General features: G+C 40.6%; 2 protein-coding genes across 7 annotated transcripts in view; one reads left to right on the top strand and one right to left on the bottom strand.

The window, feature by feature from the left end:
* The window catches only part of PHF10 (PHD finger protein 10), a 243,444-nt gene that overhangs the window by 152,090 nt on the left and 69,812 nt on the right, over positions 1-21,542 (top strand). For all 6 annotated transcript variants that reach the window (XR_012883215.1, XM_075862734.1, XM_075862732.1 and 3 more), the window contains one exon: positions 19,292-19,441. Coding sequence is in view for 5 of the 6 variants with exons in the window: in XM_075862734.1 (XP_075718849.1) it covers positions 19,292-19,441 (150 nt within the window). In the remaining variant the exon portion in view is untranslated. The remainder of the gene's footprint in view (positions 1-19,291; positions 19,442-21,542) is intronic.
* The window catches only part of C4H6orf120 (chromosome 4 C6orf120 homolog), a 108,968-nt gene that overhangs the window by 4,126 nt on the left and 83,300 nt on the right, over positions 1-21,542 (bottom strand). The gene's annotated exons all lie outside the window — the stretch shown is intronic.

The raw sequence follows: 21,542 nt of genomic DNA on the forward strand, positions 1-21,542 counted from the left end.
ATTTTCTTTGAACAAATGTTGATTTTAATTTTCACGGCCTACTTCCAATAATTTCTGTAAAAAACCTGTGCGGTCAAAATGCTCACTGTACCCCTAGATAATTTCCTTGAGGTGTGTAGTTTCCCAAATGGAGTCACTTTTGGGGGATTTTCACTGTTTTGGCACCACAAGAGCCCTTCAAACCGGACATGGTGCCTAAAATATATACTAACAAAAATAAAGGCCCCAAAATCCACTAGGTATTCCTTTGCTTCTGAGGCTGGTGCTTCAGTCCAGTAGCACGCTACGGCCACATGTGGGATATTTCCTAAAACTGCAGAAACTGGGCAACAAATATTGAGTTGCATTTCTCTGATAAAACCTTCTGTGTTCTAAAAAAACTTGTATTAAAAATTTATTTCTGCAAAAAAATATGAAATTTGTAAATTTCACCTCTACTTTGCTTTAATTCCTGTGACGTGTAAAGGGTTAAGACATTTTCTAAATGCTGTTTTGAATACTTTGAGGGGTGAAGTTTTTAAATTGGGTGACATTTTGGGGGTTTCTAATATATAAGGCCCTCAAAGCCACTTCACAACTGAACTGGCCCCTGTAAAAATGGCCTTTTGAAATTTTCATGAAAATGTGAGAAATTGCTGCTAAAGTTCTAAGCCTTGTGATGTCATAGAAAAATAAAAGGATGTTCAAAAAACGATGCCAATCTAAAGTAGACATATGGGGGATGTTAATTAGCAACAATTTTGTGTGGTATAACTGCCTGTCTTACAAGCAGATACATTTAAATTGAGAAAAATGCTAATTTTTGCAATTTTTCGCTAAATTTTGGTGTTTTTCACAATTAAATACTGAACATATCGAGCAAATTTTGCCAGTAACTTAAAGTCCAATGTGTCACGAGAAAACAATCTCAGAATCGCTTGGATAGGTGAAAGCATTCCGGAGTTATTACCACATAAAGTGACACATGTCAGATTTGAAATATGAGGCTCGGTCAGGAAGGTCAAAAGTGGCTAAAGAGGGAAGGGGTTAACACGCTAATGATGAAAAACATGGAATTGTATGTATTCCCTACAATGCGGTAAGATGGTATGTGTATCTTCATGAATTAGTTACATACAACTGTTGAATGTATGAAAAGCATCACATTAGAAAGTAGCAGGTCATAAAGGTATTACTGATCAATCCATAGATCGGTTAATCCATTAAAAATGATCGTTCTAAAAGTTAGTTTATGGGGGAGCTGCAGTTCACAAGACCAGACGACACCATTAAATAAAGCTATGTAAATCGTACTCCCTGTTTTAAATCTCTTGGTTCTAAAGACTGCATTGTGTGAATCCAAAAGGCTTCTTGTAATTTGAATTTATTCCCGTGATCTCCGCCTCTCCTAGGAATGGTTACTTGTTCCAATATTTTGAAATTTTAATTGGGATTCATTGTGACCCAATTTATGACAATGTTGAGGCAATGGTAAAAACACATTTTTACATCTAATAGTTGGTTTGTGCTGTGAAATGCGGTCTCGTATATGCGATCTGGTATATGATGGGTAGTCTCCCCAGCATATACGAGGCCATTAGTGCACTTCACAACTTAAACCACATAGGAGGAATCACAAGTAAAGTAACCTTTAACCCCTTAAGGACGCAGCCTAGTTTTGGCCTTAAGGCTCAGAGCCCATTTTTCAAATCTGACATATTTCACTTTATGTGGTAATAACGTCGGAATGCTTAAACCTACCCAAGCGATTCTGAGATTGTTTTCTCGTGACACATTGGGCTTCATGTTCGTGGTAAAATTTGGTCGATATATTCAGTGTTTATTGGTGAAAAATTGCAAAATGTAGAGAAAATTTTGAAAAAATAGCATTTTTCAGAATTTAAATGCATCTGCTTGTAAAACAGACGGTTATACCACCCAAAATAGTTACTAGTTCACATTTCCCATATGTCTACTTTAGATTGGCATCGTTTTTTGAACATTTTTTTATTTTTCTTGGACGTTACAAGGCTTAGAACATAAACAGCAATTTCTCATATTTTTAAGAAAATTTCAAAAGCCTTTTTTTTAAGGTACCTCTTGAGTTCTGAAGTGGCTTTGTGGGGCCTATGTATTAGAAACCCTGATAAAACACCCCATTTTAAAAACTAGACCCCTCAAAGTATTCAAAACAGCAGTTAGAAAGTTTTTTAACCCTTCAGGCATTTCACAGGAATTAAAGCAAAGTGGAGGTGAAATTTGCAAATTTCATTTTTCTTGCTGAATTTCAATTTTATTCATTTTTTTTTCTGTAACACAGAAGGTTTTACCAGAGAATCACTACTAAATATGTATTGTCCAGATTCTGCAGTTTTTAGAAATGTCCCACATGTGGCCCTACTGCGCTCGTGGACTAAAACACAAGCCCTAGAAGCAAAGAAGCACCTAGTGCATTTTGAGGCCCCTTTTTTATTAGAATATATTTTAGGCAGCATGCCAGGTTTGAAGAGGTGTTGAGGTGTCAAAACAGTAGGAATCCCCCAATAGTGACCCCATTTTGGAAACTACACCCCTCAAGGAATTCATTTAGGGTTGTTGTTACCATTTTGACCGCACAGTTTTTTCACAGCACGTATTTGAATTGGGCTCTGAAATGAAAAAAATGTCATTTTTTCCAATAAAATGTCATTTGTGATCAAAATTTCTTATTTTCACAAGGAACAAAATACCCCATTTTGTTGCCCAATTTGTCCTTAGTGTGGCAATACCCCATTTGTGGTGATAAACTGCCGTTTGGGCCCATGGGAGGGCTCAGAAGGAAAGGAGCGCTAAATGTTTGTTGGAGTCCAGATTTTGTTGGATTGGTTTTCGGGTGCCATGTCGCATTTGCAGAGCCTCAGAGGTATCAAAGCAATGGAAACCCACCAAAAGTGACCCCATTTTGGAAACTACACCCCTCAAGGAATTCATTTATGGTTGTTGTTAGCATTTTGACCACACAGTTTTTTCACAGCACCTATTTCAATTGGGCTGTGACATTAAAAAAATGACATTTTTTCCAATAAGATGTAATTTTTTACCAAAATTTCTTATTTTCACAGGGAACAAAATACTCAATTTTGTTGCCCAATTTCTCCTGAGTGCATCAATACCCCATTTGTGGCAATAAACTGCCGTTTGGGCCCATGGGAGGCCTCAGAAGGGAAGGAGCGCTGTGTGTTCTTTGGAGTACAGATTTTGCTGGTTTGGTTTTCGGGTGCCATGTCGCATTTGCAGAGCCCCAGAGGTATCAAAGCAATGGAAACCCACCAGAAGTGACCCCATTTTGGAAACTACACCCCTCAAGGAATTCATTTATGGGTAATGTGACCATTTAGACTCCATAGTTTCTTCACAGAACTAATTTGAATTGGGCTGGGAATTAAAAAAAAATATATTTTTTCCAATAATATGTCATTTTAGCTCAAAAATTCTTATTTTCACAAGAAATAAAATACTCCATTCTGTTGCCCAATTTGTCCTGAGTGCGGCAATACCCCATTTGTGGTGATAAACTGCCGTTTGGGCCCATGGGAGGGCTCAGAAGGAAAGGACCACCATTTGGCCTACTGGGGATTTTCTAGTGCGAAGTCATGTATGCAGAAGCCCCTGAGGTACCAGAACAGTTGAAACCCCCAAGAAGTGACCCCGTTTTAAAAACTACACCCTTAAGGCATTCATCTACATGTGTAGTGAGCATTTTGACCGGAGACCTACACCCCATAAACTGTAATGTGGGTTCTCCCGGGTATGGCAATACCCTACATGTGGCTGTTATCAGCTGCCTGGACACACAGCAGGGATCAGAGGGGAAAGACGAGGGGGGATAAGCTGTGTGGAGTGCATCAGGGTAAGTAAAATTGGGGTAAATTATAAACCAAGGGATGTATGATAAATTTTAAAACACTTTCATACAGAGCTCTGGTTATTCGGGACACGTGTCACATTGATATATTGTGTCCTCCCTTACCCCCTCTTATAGCAGACTTTGCACCTCTTTTGACTTTTTCCCTTCTTGCCAGTTTGGGGAACTTCTCCTGGAAAGTGTTGCCCTGGTACGATGCGTGTGGGCTCGCTTCCAGAAGTACTGGGTGCCCCCCCCTTCTTGGTCCCTAAAGATTAGGTTCTTGATAATCACCTCTTGAAATTCCAGGAAAGTTCCCGTCTGGCCTGCACATCGACGTAGCATGTACGCATTGTACAATGCCATCTGTATGATGTGCCCGGCCAGCTTCTTATACCACACCGCATGGCGCTGTAGGGCTTCAGGGCTTGATCTTACAAGTCCATCCTCCCATGTACCTATTGTAGTCCAGGATGCAGTCTGGTTTGGGGGTGGCCTTTCCTTCATATATCCTAAACCTGTAGGTATACCCTGATGCACTCTCACAGCTTATACATCTTCACGCCATACCTTGCCCTCTTACCCGGCAGGTACTCGCGGAATTGAACCCTCCCTTTAAAATGTACCAGGGACTCATCAATAGAAATACACTTCTCAGGGGTGTATGCTTGGGAAAACCGGGCACTGGAACGGTCTAATAGGGGTCTCCGTTTATACAAACGGTCAAAACTGGGGTCATCTCGGGGTGGGCACGGCTCATTATCAGTATAATGTAAGAAGCGAAGTATTGCCTCATTTATTTATTTTTTTAGGTTCCAGTTCAGTTCTGAAGTTGCTTTGAGGGGCCCATATATTAGAAACCCCTATCAAACACCCCATTTTAGAAACTAGACCCCTCAAAGTATCCACAACAGCATTTAGAAAGTTTATGAACCCTTTAGGTGTTTCACGGGAATTTAGAGCAAAGTAGAGGTGAAATTTACATATTTTTTTTTTGTCAGAAAATCCTCTTTATACCATTTTTTTTATAACACAAAAGGATTTATCAGAGAAACGCAACTTAATACTTATTGCCCAGATTCTGCAGTTTTGAGAAATATCCCACATGTGGCCCTCGTGCGGTAATGGACTGAAGCATCGGCCTCCGAAGCAAAGGAGCACCTAGAGGATTTTGAAGCATCTTTTTTATTAGGCACCATGTCCGGTTTGAAGAGGTCTTGTGGTGCCAAAACATTGGGAACCCCCCAAAAGTGACCCCAATTTGGAAACTAGACCCCTTGAGGAATCCATTGTAGTTTTTTTGGGGTGCATGCGGCTTTTTGATCAGTTTTTATTCTATTTTTAGGTGGCGTGGTGACTAAAAAACAGCAATTGTACGATTGTTTTTTTTTTTCGTTTTTTTTTACAGCGTTCACCGTGCGCTATAAATGACACATTCACTTTATTCTGCGGGGCGATACGATTACGGCGATACCAGATGTTTATAGTTTTTTTTTATGTCTTATGGCGTTTGCACAATAAAATACGTTTTGTAAACAATCATTCACTTTTTGTGTTACCTTATTCTAAGAGCCATAAAGTTTTTATTTTTCAATCAATAAAGCCGTGCGAGGACTTATTTTTTGCGTAACGAACTGTAGTTTCGATCAGTACCATTTTTAGGTACATGCGACTTTTTGATCTCTTTTTATTCCATTTTTTGGGAGGTGAAGTGACCAAAGAATTGTGACTGTGGTTCGGTTTATTATTTATTTTTTTTACGGCGTTCACCGTGCGGGATAAATAATGAAATAATTTTGTAGTTCAGGCCGTTACGGACGCGGCGATACCAATTATGTATAGTTTATTTGTTTGTTTATATATTTTTATTAATAATAAAGGACTGATAAGGGAAAAAGGGGGATTTTTACTTTTAATACTTTTAAATCTTTTATTTTCTTATTTTTACACAACTTTTTTTAACTTTTTTTTTACTTTATTACTTTGTCCCACTAGGGGACATGAGGGCAGGAGGCCCTGATCGCTATTCTAATACACTGCACTACATGCGTAGTGCAGTGTATTAGAACTGTCAGCTACTCACTGACAGCAAGCATAGTGGGTCCTGACGTTGTCAGGACCCACTAGGCTTCCGTCTATGGCATCGCCGGACGCCATTGTTTAGTGTCCGGTTGCCATAGTCACCATCGCCGGCCGCTATCGCGTAGCAGGCCGGCGATGGCAGCTTAACCCCTAAAAAGCCGCGATCTCTATAGAACGCGGCTTTTAAGGGGTTAATCAGCGGGGACACAGCGATCGGTCCCCGCTGTAGGAGCTGTGACAGCTGCTGAACAAGACAGCAGCTGTCACAGCTCCTGTATGTGTCGGGAGGACGGCCGAAACGGCCGTTACTCCCGAGACGTACTATTACGGCATGGAGCGCGAACGATACAGCTGCCATGACGTAATAGTACGTCAAGGAGCGGGAAGGGGTTAATGGGATACCCTTTCCCTGAGAGTGGATGAAAGACTTTATCACCCCTTACCCCTGACATTTGTACATTGTGCACAGTGCAAACACGAGAAAGTACCCATTTTTTGGGGAGTTCAAGAACAGTTGGCGAGAAATCACAGCTTTAGAACCCTCGTCTGCATGCACCAGTTTCTCGTAGATTTTGGGGACGTCGAAAACAAGGTTAAAAAAGGTTGTCTAAAGGCTTCTACTGACTGATAGCCTTTCTTTAAGATAGGCAAATGTTGGTGAATCATTTTATTCATTTTATAAGCAAAAGGATGAAAAGAATGGACAAAGCGTATCCTCAATTACTCTTTACAGATTTGGCATCTCTAGGATGCCTACATTCTTCCAAGATCTTCTGTGGATATCCTCTAGATCTAAATTTTTCATGAATTTCCTCAAGCCGCAATATTTTGTCTCCTGTCGTAACTATTCTGTCAATACACAAACTGTGAAATAGGAAGAGACTTCCTAGGGGTTTTAGGGTGACCACTCTTGAAACATAACAAATTGTTTCTATCTGTCGGTTTAATGAATAGATCCATTATCATCTTTAATGACAGTTGTATCCAAAAAATCTACTGTAGATGCGTCGTGGTGTATTGTGAACTGCAGCTCCGGCCAAACACTATTAAGATCAGTATGAAAGGTAAGAAGGGTGTCCAATGTACCCCCCCCCCCCCCCATATGCAAAAACCATCATCAATATATCTCTTCCAGACCAACGAATAGGTTTGAGATAAATTGTTGGGATGAATGTAATCCTTTTCAAAGTTGGCCATGTAACAATTTGCATGGGGGGGGGGTGGGCATATTGGACCCCATTGTCGTACCCTGTATCTGCAGGAAAAACGAGTCCGGAAATTGGAAATAGTTCTCTTTCAGAACTAGGGTTAAAAGAGACATACAAAAGTTAATCACCTGAGTATCGTAGTTAGAAAGATATTGTTAAAGTCTAACCGCCGGCAGGCCTTTATCGTGCTGTATAGAAGTGTACACACTATCAACATCCCAATATACTAGTAAAGCTTCCTTGGGTATCCTTGCAATATCTCGTATGATATGTACAACGGACCCTGTATCTAAGCGGAATGAGGTTGTATTCTTCACCAACGGGTATTTTTTCAAGCATGGACAGTGGTGACAATATAGATTCTGTTGACGCCATTAAAGGCCGTCCTGGTGGTTTAACAAGGCGTTTATGAATCTTGGGAAGCACGTAAAAGATTGGAGCAATAGGTTTTGTATTTATCGAGAAGTCATACATTTTATTATCGATCACGTGTAACCCAAGATACATATCAAACAGTGTTCTAATTTTGTAAGCAATGTCCCGTATGGGATTTTTGGACAATTATTTATATACCTTCAAATCACTTAAAGAGGCTCTGTCACCACATTATAAATGGCCTATATTGTACATGATGTGATCGGCGTTGCAATGTAGATTACAGCAGTGTTTTTTATTTAGGAAAACTATCATTTTTTAACAGAGTTTTGACCTATTTTAGCTTTATGCTAATGCGTTTCTCTATGGACAACTGGGCGTGTTTTACTTTTTGGCCAAGTGGGCGTTGCACAGAGGACTGTATGACGCTGACCAGTCAGCATCATACACTTTTCTCTCCATTCATTCATTCATTCATTTACACTTCACATAGCGATATAGCTATATCGCTATGTGCAGCCACATAAACACTATAACATTACTGCAGTGTCCTGACAGTGAATAGACATTACCTCCAGCCAGGACGTGATGTTTATTCAGAATCCTGACACTTCTGTAGCGTGTCTGTGATATTTACAGCAAGGCAAGCGTAATCTCATTTGAAATGACAGGTTACATCGCAATCTTGTGAGATTACGTTTGATGTGCTGTAGTTTCGGGATTGTATTAGCGAAGTGTCAGGATGATGAATACACATCTCGTCCTGGCTGGAAGTAATGTATATTCATTGTCAGGACTTCAGTAACCTTATAGTGTGTTTATGTGGCTGCACATAGCGATATAGCTATATCGCTATGTGCAGTGTAAATGAATGGAGAGAAGTGTATGACGCTGGTTGTTCAGCATTCTACACGCCTCTGTACAATGCCCACTTGGCCAAAATGTAAAACACACCCAGTTGTCCATTGAGAAACTCATTAGCATAAAGCTAATACAGGTTATAACTCCGTAAAAAATGATTGTTTTTCTAAATAAAAAACACTGCTGTAATCTACGTTACAGCGCCGATCACATCATGTACAATATAGGCCACTTATAATGTGGTGACCGTCTTTAAAGAGGCTCTGTCACCAGATTTTGCAACCCCTATCTGCTATTGCAGCAGATAGGCGCTGCAATGTAGATTACAGTAACGTTTTTATTTTTTAAAAACGAGCATTTTTGGCCAAGTTATGACCATTTTTGTAGTTATGCAAATGAGGCTTGCAAAAGTCCAAGTGGGTGTGTTTAAAAGTAAAAGTCCAATTGGGCGTGTATTATGTGCGTACATCGGGGCGTTTTTAATACCTTTACTAGCTGGGCGTTCTGATGAGAAGTATCATCCACTTCTCTTCAGAACGCCCAGCTTCTGCCAGATCACGCTGTGACGTCACTCACAGGTCCTGCATCGTGTCAGACGAGCGAGGACACATCGGCACCAGAGGCTACAGTTGATTCTGCAGCAGCATCAGCGTTTGCAGGTAAGTAGCTACATCGATGACAATGGGTTCCTTTTCTATTGCTCTATTCGTTAAACCGACAGAAACAATTTGTTACCTTTCAAGAGTTGTCACCCTAAAGCCACTAAAAAATCTCTTCCTATTTCACAGTTTGTGTATTGACAGAATAGTTAAGGCAGGAGACAAAATATTGCGTCTTGAGGGAATTTATGAAAAATTTAGATCTAGATCTACAGGATATCCACAGAAGGTCTTGGAAGAATGTAGGCATCCTAGAGATGCCAAATCTGTAAAGAGTAATTTGAGGATAACCTTTTTCCATTCTTTTCATCCTTTTGCTTATAAAATGCATAAAATGATTCGACAACATTGGCCTATCTTAACCCCTTCCCTCTTTAGCCACTTTTGACCTTCCTGACAGAGCCTCATTTTTCAAATCTGACGTGTCACTTTATGTTGTAATAACGTCGGAATGCTTTCACCTATCCAAGCGATTCTGAGATTGTTTTCTCGTGACACATTTCACTTTAAGCTACTAGCAAAATTTGCTCGATATGTTCAGGATTTAATTGTGAAAAACACCAAAATTTTGCGAAAAATTGCAAAAATTAGCATTTTTTTCAATTTAAATGTATCTGCTTGTAAGACAGGCAGTTATACGACACAAAATTGTTGCTAATTAACATCCCCCATATGTCTACTTTAGATTGGCATTGTTTTTGAACATCCTTTTATTTTTCTATGACATCACAAGGCTTAGAACTTTAGCAGCAATTTCTCACATTTTCAAGAAAATTTCAAAAGGCTATTTTTACAGTGGCCAGTTCAGTTGTGAAGTGGCTTTGAGGACCTTATATATTAGAAACCCACAAAAAGTAACCCCATTTACAAAAACTTCACCCCTCAAAGTATTCAAAACAGCATTTAGAAAATGTCTTAACCCTTTAGGCATTTCACAGGAATTAAAGCAAAGTAGAGGTGAAATTTACACATTTCATATTTTTTTGAAGAAATTATTTTTTAATACAAATTTTTTTATGACACAGAAGGTTTTACCAGAGAAATGCAACTCAATATTTGTTGCCCAGTTTCTGCAGTTTTAGTAAATATCCCACATGTGGCTGTAGCGTGCTACTGCACTGAAGCACCGGCCTCAGAAGCAAAGGAGCACCTAGAGGATTTTGGGGCCTTTATTTTTGTTAGTATATATTTTAGGCACCATGTCCGGTTTGAAGGGCTCTTGCGGTGCCAAAACAGTGAAAATCCCCCAAAAGTAACCCCATCTGGGAAACTACACACCTCAAGGAAATTATCTAGAGGTATAGTGAGCATTTTGACCGCACAGGTTTTTTACAGAAACTATTGGAAGTAGGCCGTGAAAATTAAAATCGACATTTTTTCAAAGAAAATGTAGGTTTAGCGATTTTTTTTTTTTCTCATTTCCTCAAGAAGTAAAGGAGAAAAAGCACCGCAAAATTTGTAAAGCAATTTCTCCCGAGTAAAACAATACCCCACATGTGGTAATAAACGGATGTTTGGACACACGGCAGGGCTTAGAAGGGATGGAGTGCCATTTGGCTTTTGGAGTTCACATTTAACAGGAATGGTTTGCAGAGGCCATGTCACATTTACGAAGCCCCTGAGGGGACAAAACCGTGGAAACCCCCCCCACAAGTGACCGCATTTTGGAGACTACACCCATTGAGGAAATTATCTAGGGGTATAGTGAGCGATTTGACCCCACAGTTTTTTTGCAGAAATTATTGGAAGTAGGCCCTGAAAATAAAAATCTACATTTTTTTTCAAAGAAAATGTAGGTTTAGCTAATTTTTTCTCATTTCCACAAGGACTGAAGGAGAAAAAGCACCACAAAATGTGTAAAGCAATTTCTCCCGAGTAAAACAATACCCCACATGTGGTAATAACCGGCTGTTTGAACACACGGCAGGGCTTAGAAGGGAAAGAGCGCTATTTGGTTTTGGAGATCACATTTAGCAGGAATGGTTTGCGGAGGCCAGGTCACATTTGCAAAGCCCCTGAGGGGACAAAACATTTAGGAAACTACACCTCTTGAGGAATTCATCTAGGGGTGTAGTAAGCATTTTGACCCCACAGATGTTTCATAGAATTTATTAGAATTGGGCAGTGAAAATAAAAACAATCCTTTTTCTTCAATAAGACGTAGCTTAAGCGCAAATTTTTTCATTTTCTCAACAAATAAAGGAAAAAAAAGAACATTTGTAAAGCAATTTCTCCCGAGTACGGCAATACCCCATATGTTGTCATAAACTGCTGTTTTGGCAAACAGCAGGGCTCAGAAGGGAAGGACCGCCATTTGGAGTGCAGATGTTGCTGGATTGGTTTCTGGGAGCCTGTGGGCCCAAAACAGTGGAAACCCCCCAGAAGTCGCCCAGTTTTGGAAACTGCACCCCTCAATGCATTTACCTAGGGGTGTAGTAAGCATTTTAACCCTGCAGGTGTTTTGTAGAAATTCGTGTGAACTCGATGTTGCAGAGTGAAAATGGGATTTTTTCCATAGATATGCCAATATGTGGTGCCCGGCTTGTGCCACCATAACAAGACAGCTCTCTAATTATTATGCTGGTTTTAGAAACACCCTACATGGGGCACTAATCTTTTGCCTGGACATTCGACCACGCTCAGGAGTGAAAGCGTACCATGTAAAATTGAGGAATAATTTGGCGATTTACAAAGTATTGGTTCACAACTGCAGAGGCTCAGATGTGAAATAATAAAAAGAAACCCCTGAGAAGTGACCCCATTTCGAAGCTACACCCCTCAAGGCATTTGTTAAGGGGTGTAGTGAGCATTTCACCCCACAGGTCTTTTCCATAAATGAATGCACTGCGGATGGTGCCAATGAAAAATTTATATTTTTCCCTAGATATGCCATTTCAGTAGCAAATATGTCGTGCCTAGCTTATGACGCTGGAGACACACACCCCAAAAATTGTTAAAAGGGTTCTCCTGGGCGTGGCGATGCCATATATGTGGAAGGAAACTGCTGTTTGGGCACGCTGTAGGGTTCAGACGTGAGGGAACGCCATTTAGCTTTTGGAGAGCGGATTTTGCTTGGTAGTAGATTTGTTTGAGTATTGCTGGTGTTTCCGTTTATAATGTGGGAGTACATGTAAGCCGGGCGGAGTATATAAGGGGCATAGTCAGGTGGTATAATAATGGGGTAAAAAAAAACAATAAAATGATCCATAGATGTGTGTTACGCTGTGAAGCACTCCTTTCTGCACAGGCCGGTGGTGCACTGATATATGGCGTCCTTTCTTATCCCCCTTTTGGTCCACACTCGGCACCTTTGTAGTTTGGGGAATTTTGCCGGGAAATTGTTGTCCTGGTATAATACGGGCACCCTCGCTTCCAGCAGATATGTTTGGGCCCTCCCTTTCCTGGTTCCCTAATTTTAGGTCCTTGATAAATCGCCTTTTCAAACAGAAGAAATGTTCCCCTCGGGCACAACTGCATATTTTTTATTTCCTGACTTATTGGAGCCATAACTAATTTTATTTTTTCATAGACGTAGTGGTATGAGGGCTGTTTTTTGCAGGACAAGCTGTAGTTATTATTGGTACCATTTTGGGGTACATGCGTCTTTATGATCACCTTTTATCCTATTTTTTTTTCGCAATTAAAACAGGATCATAAGGTGACCATTAATATTGCCCAGCACAGACCAGACAAACACCCAGTCACACGCCAATCACACATTCTCTCCACTCATCTCTCAGTGCTCCCTCTCCAGCCAGTTAGATAGCAGTGTCTGAGATTTCCAACCACCTAGCCCATATCTTCCCAAATTTGTCAGGGCATCTCCTGCTAAGGTATAACTTTTGATACATGGGTATATACTTATTCACCAATTGCAACCAATGTTCTTGACTAGGACACTCCGTGGCTTTCCATGCCATAATCAGAATCTTCCTAGCACAAAACGGAGCAAATCAAGAAAATATTTTGTCATAAGTCTTGTACTGTATCATTCATAATGCCCAAGAGGCATACCTGAGGGGAGAGACCCCGGGGAAACTCAAATTTTTCATCAAGAAACTCCACAACCCTAGACCAGTATGACGAAATTCTAGGACAGGACCATGCAGGAATTTTTCACCTTTAAAAGAAAAAGTTCAATCCAATCTGGTCAACCACCGCAAGGAATTAAAAAAAAAAAAAAAGAAAAGATCTAAATTTATCCATGATACGGAACACTACCAGCAAAAGAGTATACAGATGGCGCGATTCATTTCCACAAAGAAATTATTTCAGGGGTAGTATGGCTTCACCGGATTGAATCGTCTCAAGCTCAGACAGCGATAGACAATGTTCCAATCGTGTGCCTTTTTTTAGGCCCACGACGAAGACCACCAGTTAGAAGACAAGACGAGGCGGGACTGTTTCTCAGGAACCAGTCGTCTCAATTTGACCACTCGCTCGCAGGTATAGATCTGTCATTAGTTATGAATATTTAATCGAAAAATTTGTGTCCAGCTCAGTTACTTCTATTACAGAAAGGTGTTTCATATTGTCCTACATATAAATGATACGTTCCAATTAGATATGGACTTACAAAAGTTGTATAGAAACTTAAGTTTGAAAGCTTTGTTTGCAGAAACACAGGTTCCTGAGACACCTACCCCGAGTTGTTACACAACCTTTATTATGTTTACAGAATGTGGGTCTTAGAACTAAAAGTAGCTTTGTTCCCCCTAAAGGGGCTCCAGATTTTTAGAGTTTTATCTCCTTACTTCAGAGATGTTAACTCATTAAGAGGAGAAATTGAAAAGGGTCATTACACTGTACTTCTAATTTTTCTAATCTAGACCAACAGGCCTTACATGCTTTAACCCCTTCCCGCACCTTGACGTAACTGCACGTCGATGTGTGCAGTAACTTCGTGCACCTCGACGTTCAGTTACGTCCGTGCTTTGACAGTTAACCGTCGTGCGGCGCTACACCGTAGCGGCGGTTAACTGTGCAGGGTGTCTGCCCTGCATTCCCCGTTACCGATCAGCGGCCCATCGCCGCTGTTTTCGGCAGTTAACCCCTTAATTGCGGCGTTTGATTGCGAACACCACACTTAAGGTGTTTAGCGCAGATCGACAGCCCCACGTGAAATCACGGGGGCTGGCGATGGTACACATGGCAACCGGACGCCAGACAATGGCTTCCGGGCTGCCTTGTACAGAAGCCGGAGGCTGGTCCTCGTAGGCTTCCGGTCAGAGTGACTGTCACGTCACAATGACAGATGGAATGCTTTACACTACGTAGGTAGTGTAATGTAATGTATTCTAGCAGCGATCAGAGCTGCAAGTCTAAATGTCCCCTAGTGGAACAAGTAAAAAAAGTTTAAAAAAAAGACTAAAAATGTTTTGAAAAAAAAGTGTAAAAATAAAAGTTATAAGTGACAAACAAGAACTGCTTTTTTTTCCTATAGTAAGTCTTTTATTATAAGAAAAAAAAGTACACATATTTGGTATCACCGCGTTCGTAACGACCCCAACTATAAAGCTATAATATTATTTTTCCCGCATGGTGAACACCGCAGATAAAATAAATGAAAAACAATTCCAGAATCACTTTTTTTTTGGCCACCACCCCTCCTAAACTATACAATAAAATGTGATCATAAAGTCGCATGTACGCCAAAATAGTACCAATACAAACTACAACCCGTCCCGCAAAAAACAAGGCCTTTAGGCCTCATGCACACGACCGTAAAAACTCCCGTTATTACGGGTCGTAATTACGACCCCTAATAACGGGCTCATAGACTTCTATTGGCGACGGGTGCCTTCCCGTTTTCTCACGGGAAGGTGCCCGTGCCGTTGAAAAAGATAGAACATGTCCTATTTCAGGCCGTAATAACGGCACGGACAGTCCATAGAAGTCTATGGAGCTCTCGTAATGACGGGTGGCTACATGTGTGCACCCGTCATTACGGCAGCGTTGCTAAGCGACGTCAGTAAATAGTCACTGTCCAGGGAGCTGAAAGAGTTAACTGATCGGCAGTAACTCTTTCAGCACCCTGGACAGTGACTACCGATCAGTATAAACCTGTAAAAAATAAAAATAAAAGACGTTCATACTTACCGACAACTTCCTGCTTCCTCCAGTCCGGTCTCCCGCCCGTTGCCTTGGTGACGCGTCCCTCTCGACATCCGGCCCGACGTCCTGGATGACGTTTCAGGCCATGTGACCGCTGCAGCCAATCACAGGTCAATCACAGGCTGCAGCGGTCACATGGACTGCCGCGTCATCCAGGGATGTCGGGCTGGATGTGAAGAGAGGGACGCGACACCAAGACAACGGCCGGGTAAGTATGAATTTCTTTAACTTTTATTACAGAAAGGGCTGTCCCTTCTCTCTATCCTGCACTGATAGAGAGAAGGGGCTGCCGATTAGTGCAGTGCTATTTTGCCGCCAAAAACGTGCTCGTAAATACGGGTGGAATACGTGTGACACCGGACCCATATTTACGAGCACGGGTTCGTAAATACTGGTGCAAAACGGGTGGAATACGTGTGACATCGGACCCGTATTTACGCCAGTATTTACGGGTGGGAAAAAATACGGTCGTGTGCATGAGGCCTAACACAGCTTTTTGGACTGAAAAATAAAAAAGTTATGCTTCTCAGAATATGGAGACACAAAAAATAGTTTATTTTATAAATAAGTTATTTTATTGCACAAACACTACAAAATTTTAAAAAAAACTATACACATATGGTATCACCGTAATCGTATCGACCCGCAGAATAAAATATAATGGTCATTTATAGCCCAGGGTGAACGCCGTAACAAAAAAAATAAAAAATCTTTGTCAGAATTGATGATTTTTGTTCACCTTGCTTGCCGAAAAATCGCATGTGCCCCAAAATTGTACCAATGAAAACTACAGATTGTCCCGCAACAAATAAGCCCACACACAGCTCCGGTGGTAAAAAAAAGAAAAAAGTTCCGACTCCCAGAATATGGCGATGCAAAATGTGCAGTGTTCCAAAAGCAGATAAGATCGGGCGCCATTTATAAGTGTGACACTGGCCACATATCTGCGAATTATTATTTATTTACCCCATTATTATACCCACTTATTATGCCCCTGATGTACTCTGCCCAGCCTACAAATGCCCCCACATTATAAACTGAAATACCAGCAAAACGCCAAACAGAACTACTACCAAGCAAAATCTGCACTCCCTAAAGCCAAATGCCGCTCCCTCCCTTCTGAGTCTTACAGCGTGCCCAAACGGCCGTTTATGTCCACAGATATGGCATCGCCATACCTGGGAGAACCCGGTTAATGGTTTGAGGTATTTGTGTGACAAACTGGGCACAACATATAGTGCACTAAAATGGCACATCAGTGGAAAATTTTAATTTTCACTCTGCACCATCCGCTGCGCATTAACCCCTTCGCACACCACGACTTAATAGCATGTCGTGGTGTGGGGGGGGGGGGGGTGATATATGGAGCGGCTCACACGCTGAGCACGCGTCATACACTGCGGGTGTCAGCTGTGTATTCCAGCTGATACCCCGGACGGAAACAGCAATCGCGCTGTTACAGGAGCCTGTAAAAATCACAATATACTGCAATACATGAGTATTGACCCAAACATTTTCAAAATAAAATAGTTTTTATTGAGACATGATAAAAATACAAAATACAGTTAATAGCATCAAAAATGGATTAAAATATACACTACCGTTCAAAAGTTTGGGGTCACCCAGACAATTTTGTGTTTTCCATGAAAACTCACACTTCTATTTTTCAAATGAGTTGCAAAATTACTAGAAAATATAGTCAAGACATGACTGAGGTTAGAAATAATGATTTTTATTTGAAATAATAATTTTCTCCTTCAAACTTTGCTTTTGTCAAAGAATGCTCAATTTGCAGCAATTACAGCATTGCAGACCTTTGGCATTCTAGCTGATAATTTGCTGAGGTAATCGGGAGAAATTTCACCCCATGCTTCCAGGAGGCCCTCCCACAAGTTGGATTGGCTTGATGGGCACTTCTCGCGTACCATATGGTAAAGCTGCTCCCACAACAGCTCTATGGGGTTGAGATCTGGTGACTGCGCTGGCCACTCCATTACAGATTGAATACCAGCTGCTTGCTTCTTCCCTAAATAGTTCTTGCATAATTTGGAGGTGTGCTTTGGGTCATTGTCCTGTTGTAGGATGAAATTGGCTCCAATCAAGCGCTGTCCACAGGGTATGGCAAGGCGTTGCAAAATGGAGTGATAGCCTTCCTTATTCAAAATCCCTTTTACCTTGTACAAATCTCCCACTTTACCAGCACCAAAGCAACCTCAGACCATCACATTACCTCCACCATGCTTGACAGATGCATGCTTGACTGACGCCATCGCGTCAGGCACTCTTCCAGCATCTTTTCAGTTGTTCTGCGTCTCACAAATGTTCTTCTGTGTGATCCAAACACCTCAAACTTCGATTCGTCTGTCCAGAACACTTTTTTTTTCACTCTTCCTCTGTCCAATGTCTGTGTGCTTTTGCCCATATTAATCTTTTCCTTTTATTATCCAGTCTCAGATATGGCTTTTTCTTTGCCACTCTGCCCTGAAGGCCAGCATCCCGGAGTCGCCTCTTCACTGTAGACGTTGACACTGGTGTTTTGCGGGTACTATTTAATGAAGCTGCCAGTTGAGGACCTGTGAGGCGTCTATTTCTCAAACTAGAGACTCTGTCTTGTTGCTCAGTTGTGCAGCGGGGCCTCCCACTTCTCTTTCTACTCTGGTTAGAGCCTGTTTGTGCTGTCCTCTGAAGGGAGTAGTACACACCGTTGTAGGAAATCTACAGTTTCTTGGCAATTTCTCGCATGGAATAGCCTTCATTTCTAACAACAAGAATAGACTGTCGAGTTTCACATGAAAGCTCTCTTTTTTCTAGCCATTTTGATAGTTTAATCGAACCCACAAATGTAATGCTCCAGATTCTCAACTAGCTCAAAGGAAGGTCAGTTTTATAGCTCCTCTAAACAGCAAAACTGTTTACAGCGGTGCTAACATAATTGCACCAAGGTTTTCTAGTGTTTTCTAATCATCCATTATCCTTCTAACACAGTTAGCAAACACAATGTACCATTAGAACGCTGAAGTGATGGTTGCTGGAAATGGGCCTCTATACACCTATGTAGATATTGCATTAAAAACCAGACGTTTGCAGCTAGAATAGTCATTTAGCACATTAACAATGTATAGAGTGTATTTCTGATTAATTTAATGTTCTCTTCATGGAAAAAAAACTGTGCTTCTCTTTCAAAAATAAGGAAATTACTAAGTGACCCTAAACTTTTGAAAGGTTATGTATGTGTGTGTGTGTGTGTGTGTGTGTGTGTGTGTATGTGTATATATATATATATATATTTATTATAGTGTGTTTGAGTGTATATATAAGGTGTGTGTGTGTGTGTGTGTATATAGGTATATGTGTGTAGGTATATATGCGTATGTATATGTGTGTGTGTGTGTGTATATGTATGTATGTATATATATATATATATATATATATATATATATATATATATATATATATAATATTATAGCATTTTCTTACAACTGCCTAAAACTTTTGCACAGTATATATAAAGGGGAAAATGAAGTCTGCGTACTATACTTAGGCCTCCCACACACGAGCGTGTTTGGTCCGTACGTTGGCCGCATTTCCCGGGCCGAACACACTGCAGGGAGCCGGACTTCTAGTATCGTCGTTATCTATGACGCTAGGTGTCACTGCCTCGCTGCGGGACGAGTGATGTACATGATTGCAGTATGGGACAGTTGTCCCGCAGCGAGGCAGTGACCCCTAGCATCATAGATAACTATGATGCTAGGAGCCCGGGTCCCTGCAGTGTTCGGTCTGGGAAATGTGGCCGACGTACGGACCGTATATCCAAACACGCTCGTGTGTGGGAGGCCTTACAATCCGGATTCTTCTTTTTTACCATACTGGTAGTCTTTCTTTCTCCACTGTGTTGAATAGACTGCGGTGAGGTTTCCGTGATATCGTGTGATCACAAACTGTCACTGTACCCTTCCTAATTGTCAGTCCAGACAAAGGTTCACCAAAGAGACAATACGAATTAGAAATAATAAATCTATGAGATCGTGTTGTTTTTTTCCCCGCTTTACAGGTCCCAGTGTTTTTTGTCCAAATACTGGACTACTTCAACATTATTCTGAACTTCACAAAATATTTTGTCATTTTAGGAGAGTTCATCTGGTAATGTGTCTGAGGGTGAAAATGCACAGGATACCCAGGAGGAATCATTTCAGGGAAAACCAAAGGCAAAAGAAAAATCAACCCCAAAAAAGGATGGCACCAAACGTTCTGTACTGTCCAAATCAACTGGGTACAAGGTAGAAGAAAAAAGCCCCTGACTCTGCTTCTTTACTGACAAGCCTTTTCTACCTGAAATGCTCTTGCTTTTTACATCTTTTTTACCCCCATTTTTAAACACTGACTTAGTTTTTATTCTTTTTTGTTCCATACGTATTAATATTGTGTTAATTTTTTTGGGTTTTTTTCTGTTGCATTTAAGCATATCTTTCCTTCTTGTCTGTTTTTTTTTTTTTATTTTTTTTCCCCTTCACCCTTTTTTTTTCTTCTTTCCATTACCCTATCTGCTTTATGTCACTTGGGGCCTTTTTAATAACATTTTACTTTTGGAGTGGCTTTTGAACTCTTTGTGCTTTCAAACACAGAATCCAAGTACCAAATTTTAAGGATTAACATCCTCTTTATTTCTCCCAGACTGATCGTAATACTGCACTGCAAAGCAGTTGTGGTACTAATGTTTGTCCTTTGGCATACATTACCAATAATAGGAAATGTGTTAGTTGTGACGTCTATGTTGAGATTGATTGAGGGATTTATTCCTTGATGATCTTATCACTTTTTGTCATTGCGTTTTGTTTAAGCAAGGCATAGATCCAATAGTTACATTTTTATCCTTTCCTTTAAAATCGGGCATATAAAATGCAACTGTACAAACTGTTTGATAGTGTGAACCAAAAACTTGTGTGTGCAGGTGTTGAACGCGATCTATGGCAGTGAAGACAAAGAGTAGATGAAGATGTAGACCGTTTGCTTATTTGAAATCAAAATAACATTAGTGTCTAGTCTCTAGGAGTAGAAGATCTTCCTTCTTGCGCATAGGATGTTTTTTGTTTTTTTAAAGCATTTATCGTTTAATAGGTTTATCGTGAGCTGACGCATCAATGGCACTCTAATTTTCATGACCATTGTCTCTTGTTCAGGGTATTGATTGCTTTTTAGTATAAAAAAAATGGTATCTAAGAGCTGTTTGCTCAACTCTTGTCTCCAAAGTCAATACTGGTTCCTCAGGAACTGCATGAGTCATTGCATATTTTCATTAGGGACCCAATGATTTATTTACATTTAAAGACCGGTCTCTTAAATCCCATTGATGTCGGATTAAAGGACTTTTACTACAATAAAAAAGTACTACTAATTTACCTGTCACGTCCTCTGACATCTAAAACTTGCTGGTTAGCTGCAGCGCTAAGGTCCGCGCTGGTTTTCAATTCCTGCTAGCCGGCATTCCCCTATAATCGGTCCCGTTAGTTTCGATGACCTGTACAAGTAGACTATCAAGTGGACAGTCACCAGCGCTCACCGTTTATAAATGAGATTTTTACTGAATGCTGGGGACTGCCCCCTTGAGTGTACTCGTACAGGTCTTCGAAAATAACAGGAACGATTTCAGCAGAACACTGGCGGCTAGAAAGCAATAAAAACTAGCACTGCACTTAGCGCTGCAGTGTCAGCTAAGCTGTCCAGCTGGTTTTAGATGTCAGAGGACTGTACAGGTCCTCTTTTAACCCCTTTAGGACACAGCCTGTTTTGGCCTTATGGACACAGAGGATTTTTTCAAATCTGATGTGTTACTTTATGTGGTAATAACTCTGGAATGCTTTTGCCTATCCAAGCGATTCTGAGATTATTTTCTCGTGACATATTGTACTTTGTTAGTGAAAAATTTTTTGCAGAATTTAGTGGAATTAGTCTGTGAAGATGAAAATCACTTTTTTTTTCCTGTGGAAACATAGAATTTTTTCATTTTTACAAGGAATAAAGGAGAAAAAGCACCCCAACATTTGTAAAGCAATTTCTCCCGATTACGGCAATACCCCCATATGTGGTCATAAACTGATGTTTGGACCCACAGTAGGGCTCAGGAGGGAAGGAGCGCCTTTTGGATTTTGGAGCGTAGATTTTGCTAGATTGGTTTTCAGTGCCATGTCGGGTTTGAAACGCCAATAACTTACGTTTTACTTTATTCTGCCGGTCGGAACGATTACGGCGATACCATATGTGTATAGTTTTTGTTATTACGTTTTGCAGCGTTTGCACAATAAAAATGACGTTTCTATAAAATAATTTATTTTCTGAAACACCATATTCTGAGCCGTAACTTTTTAATTTTTTTCGTCCAAA

The sequence above is a fragment of the Rhinoderma darwinii genome, chromosome 4, assembly GCF_050947455.1.
Source record: "Rhinoderma darwinii isolate aRhiDar2 chromosome 4, aRhiDar2.hap1, whole genome shotgun sequence".
NCBI lineage: Eukaryota > Metazoa > Chordata > Amphibia > Anura > Rhinodermatidae > Rhinoderma > Rhinoderma darwinii.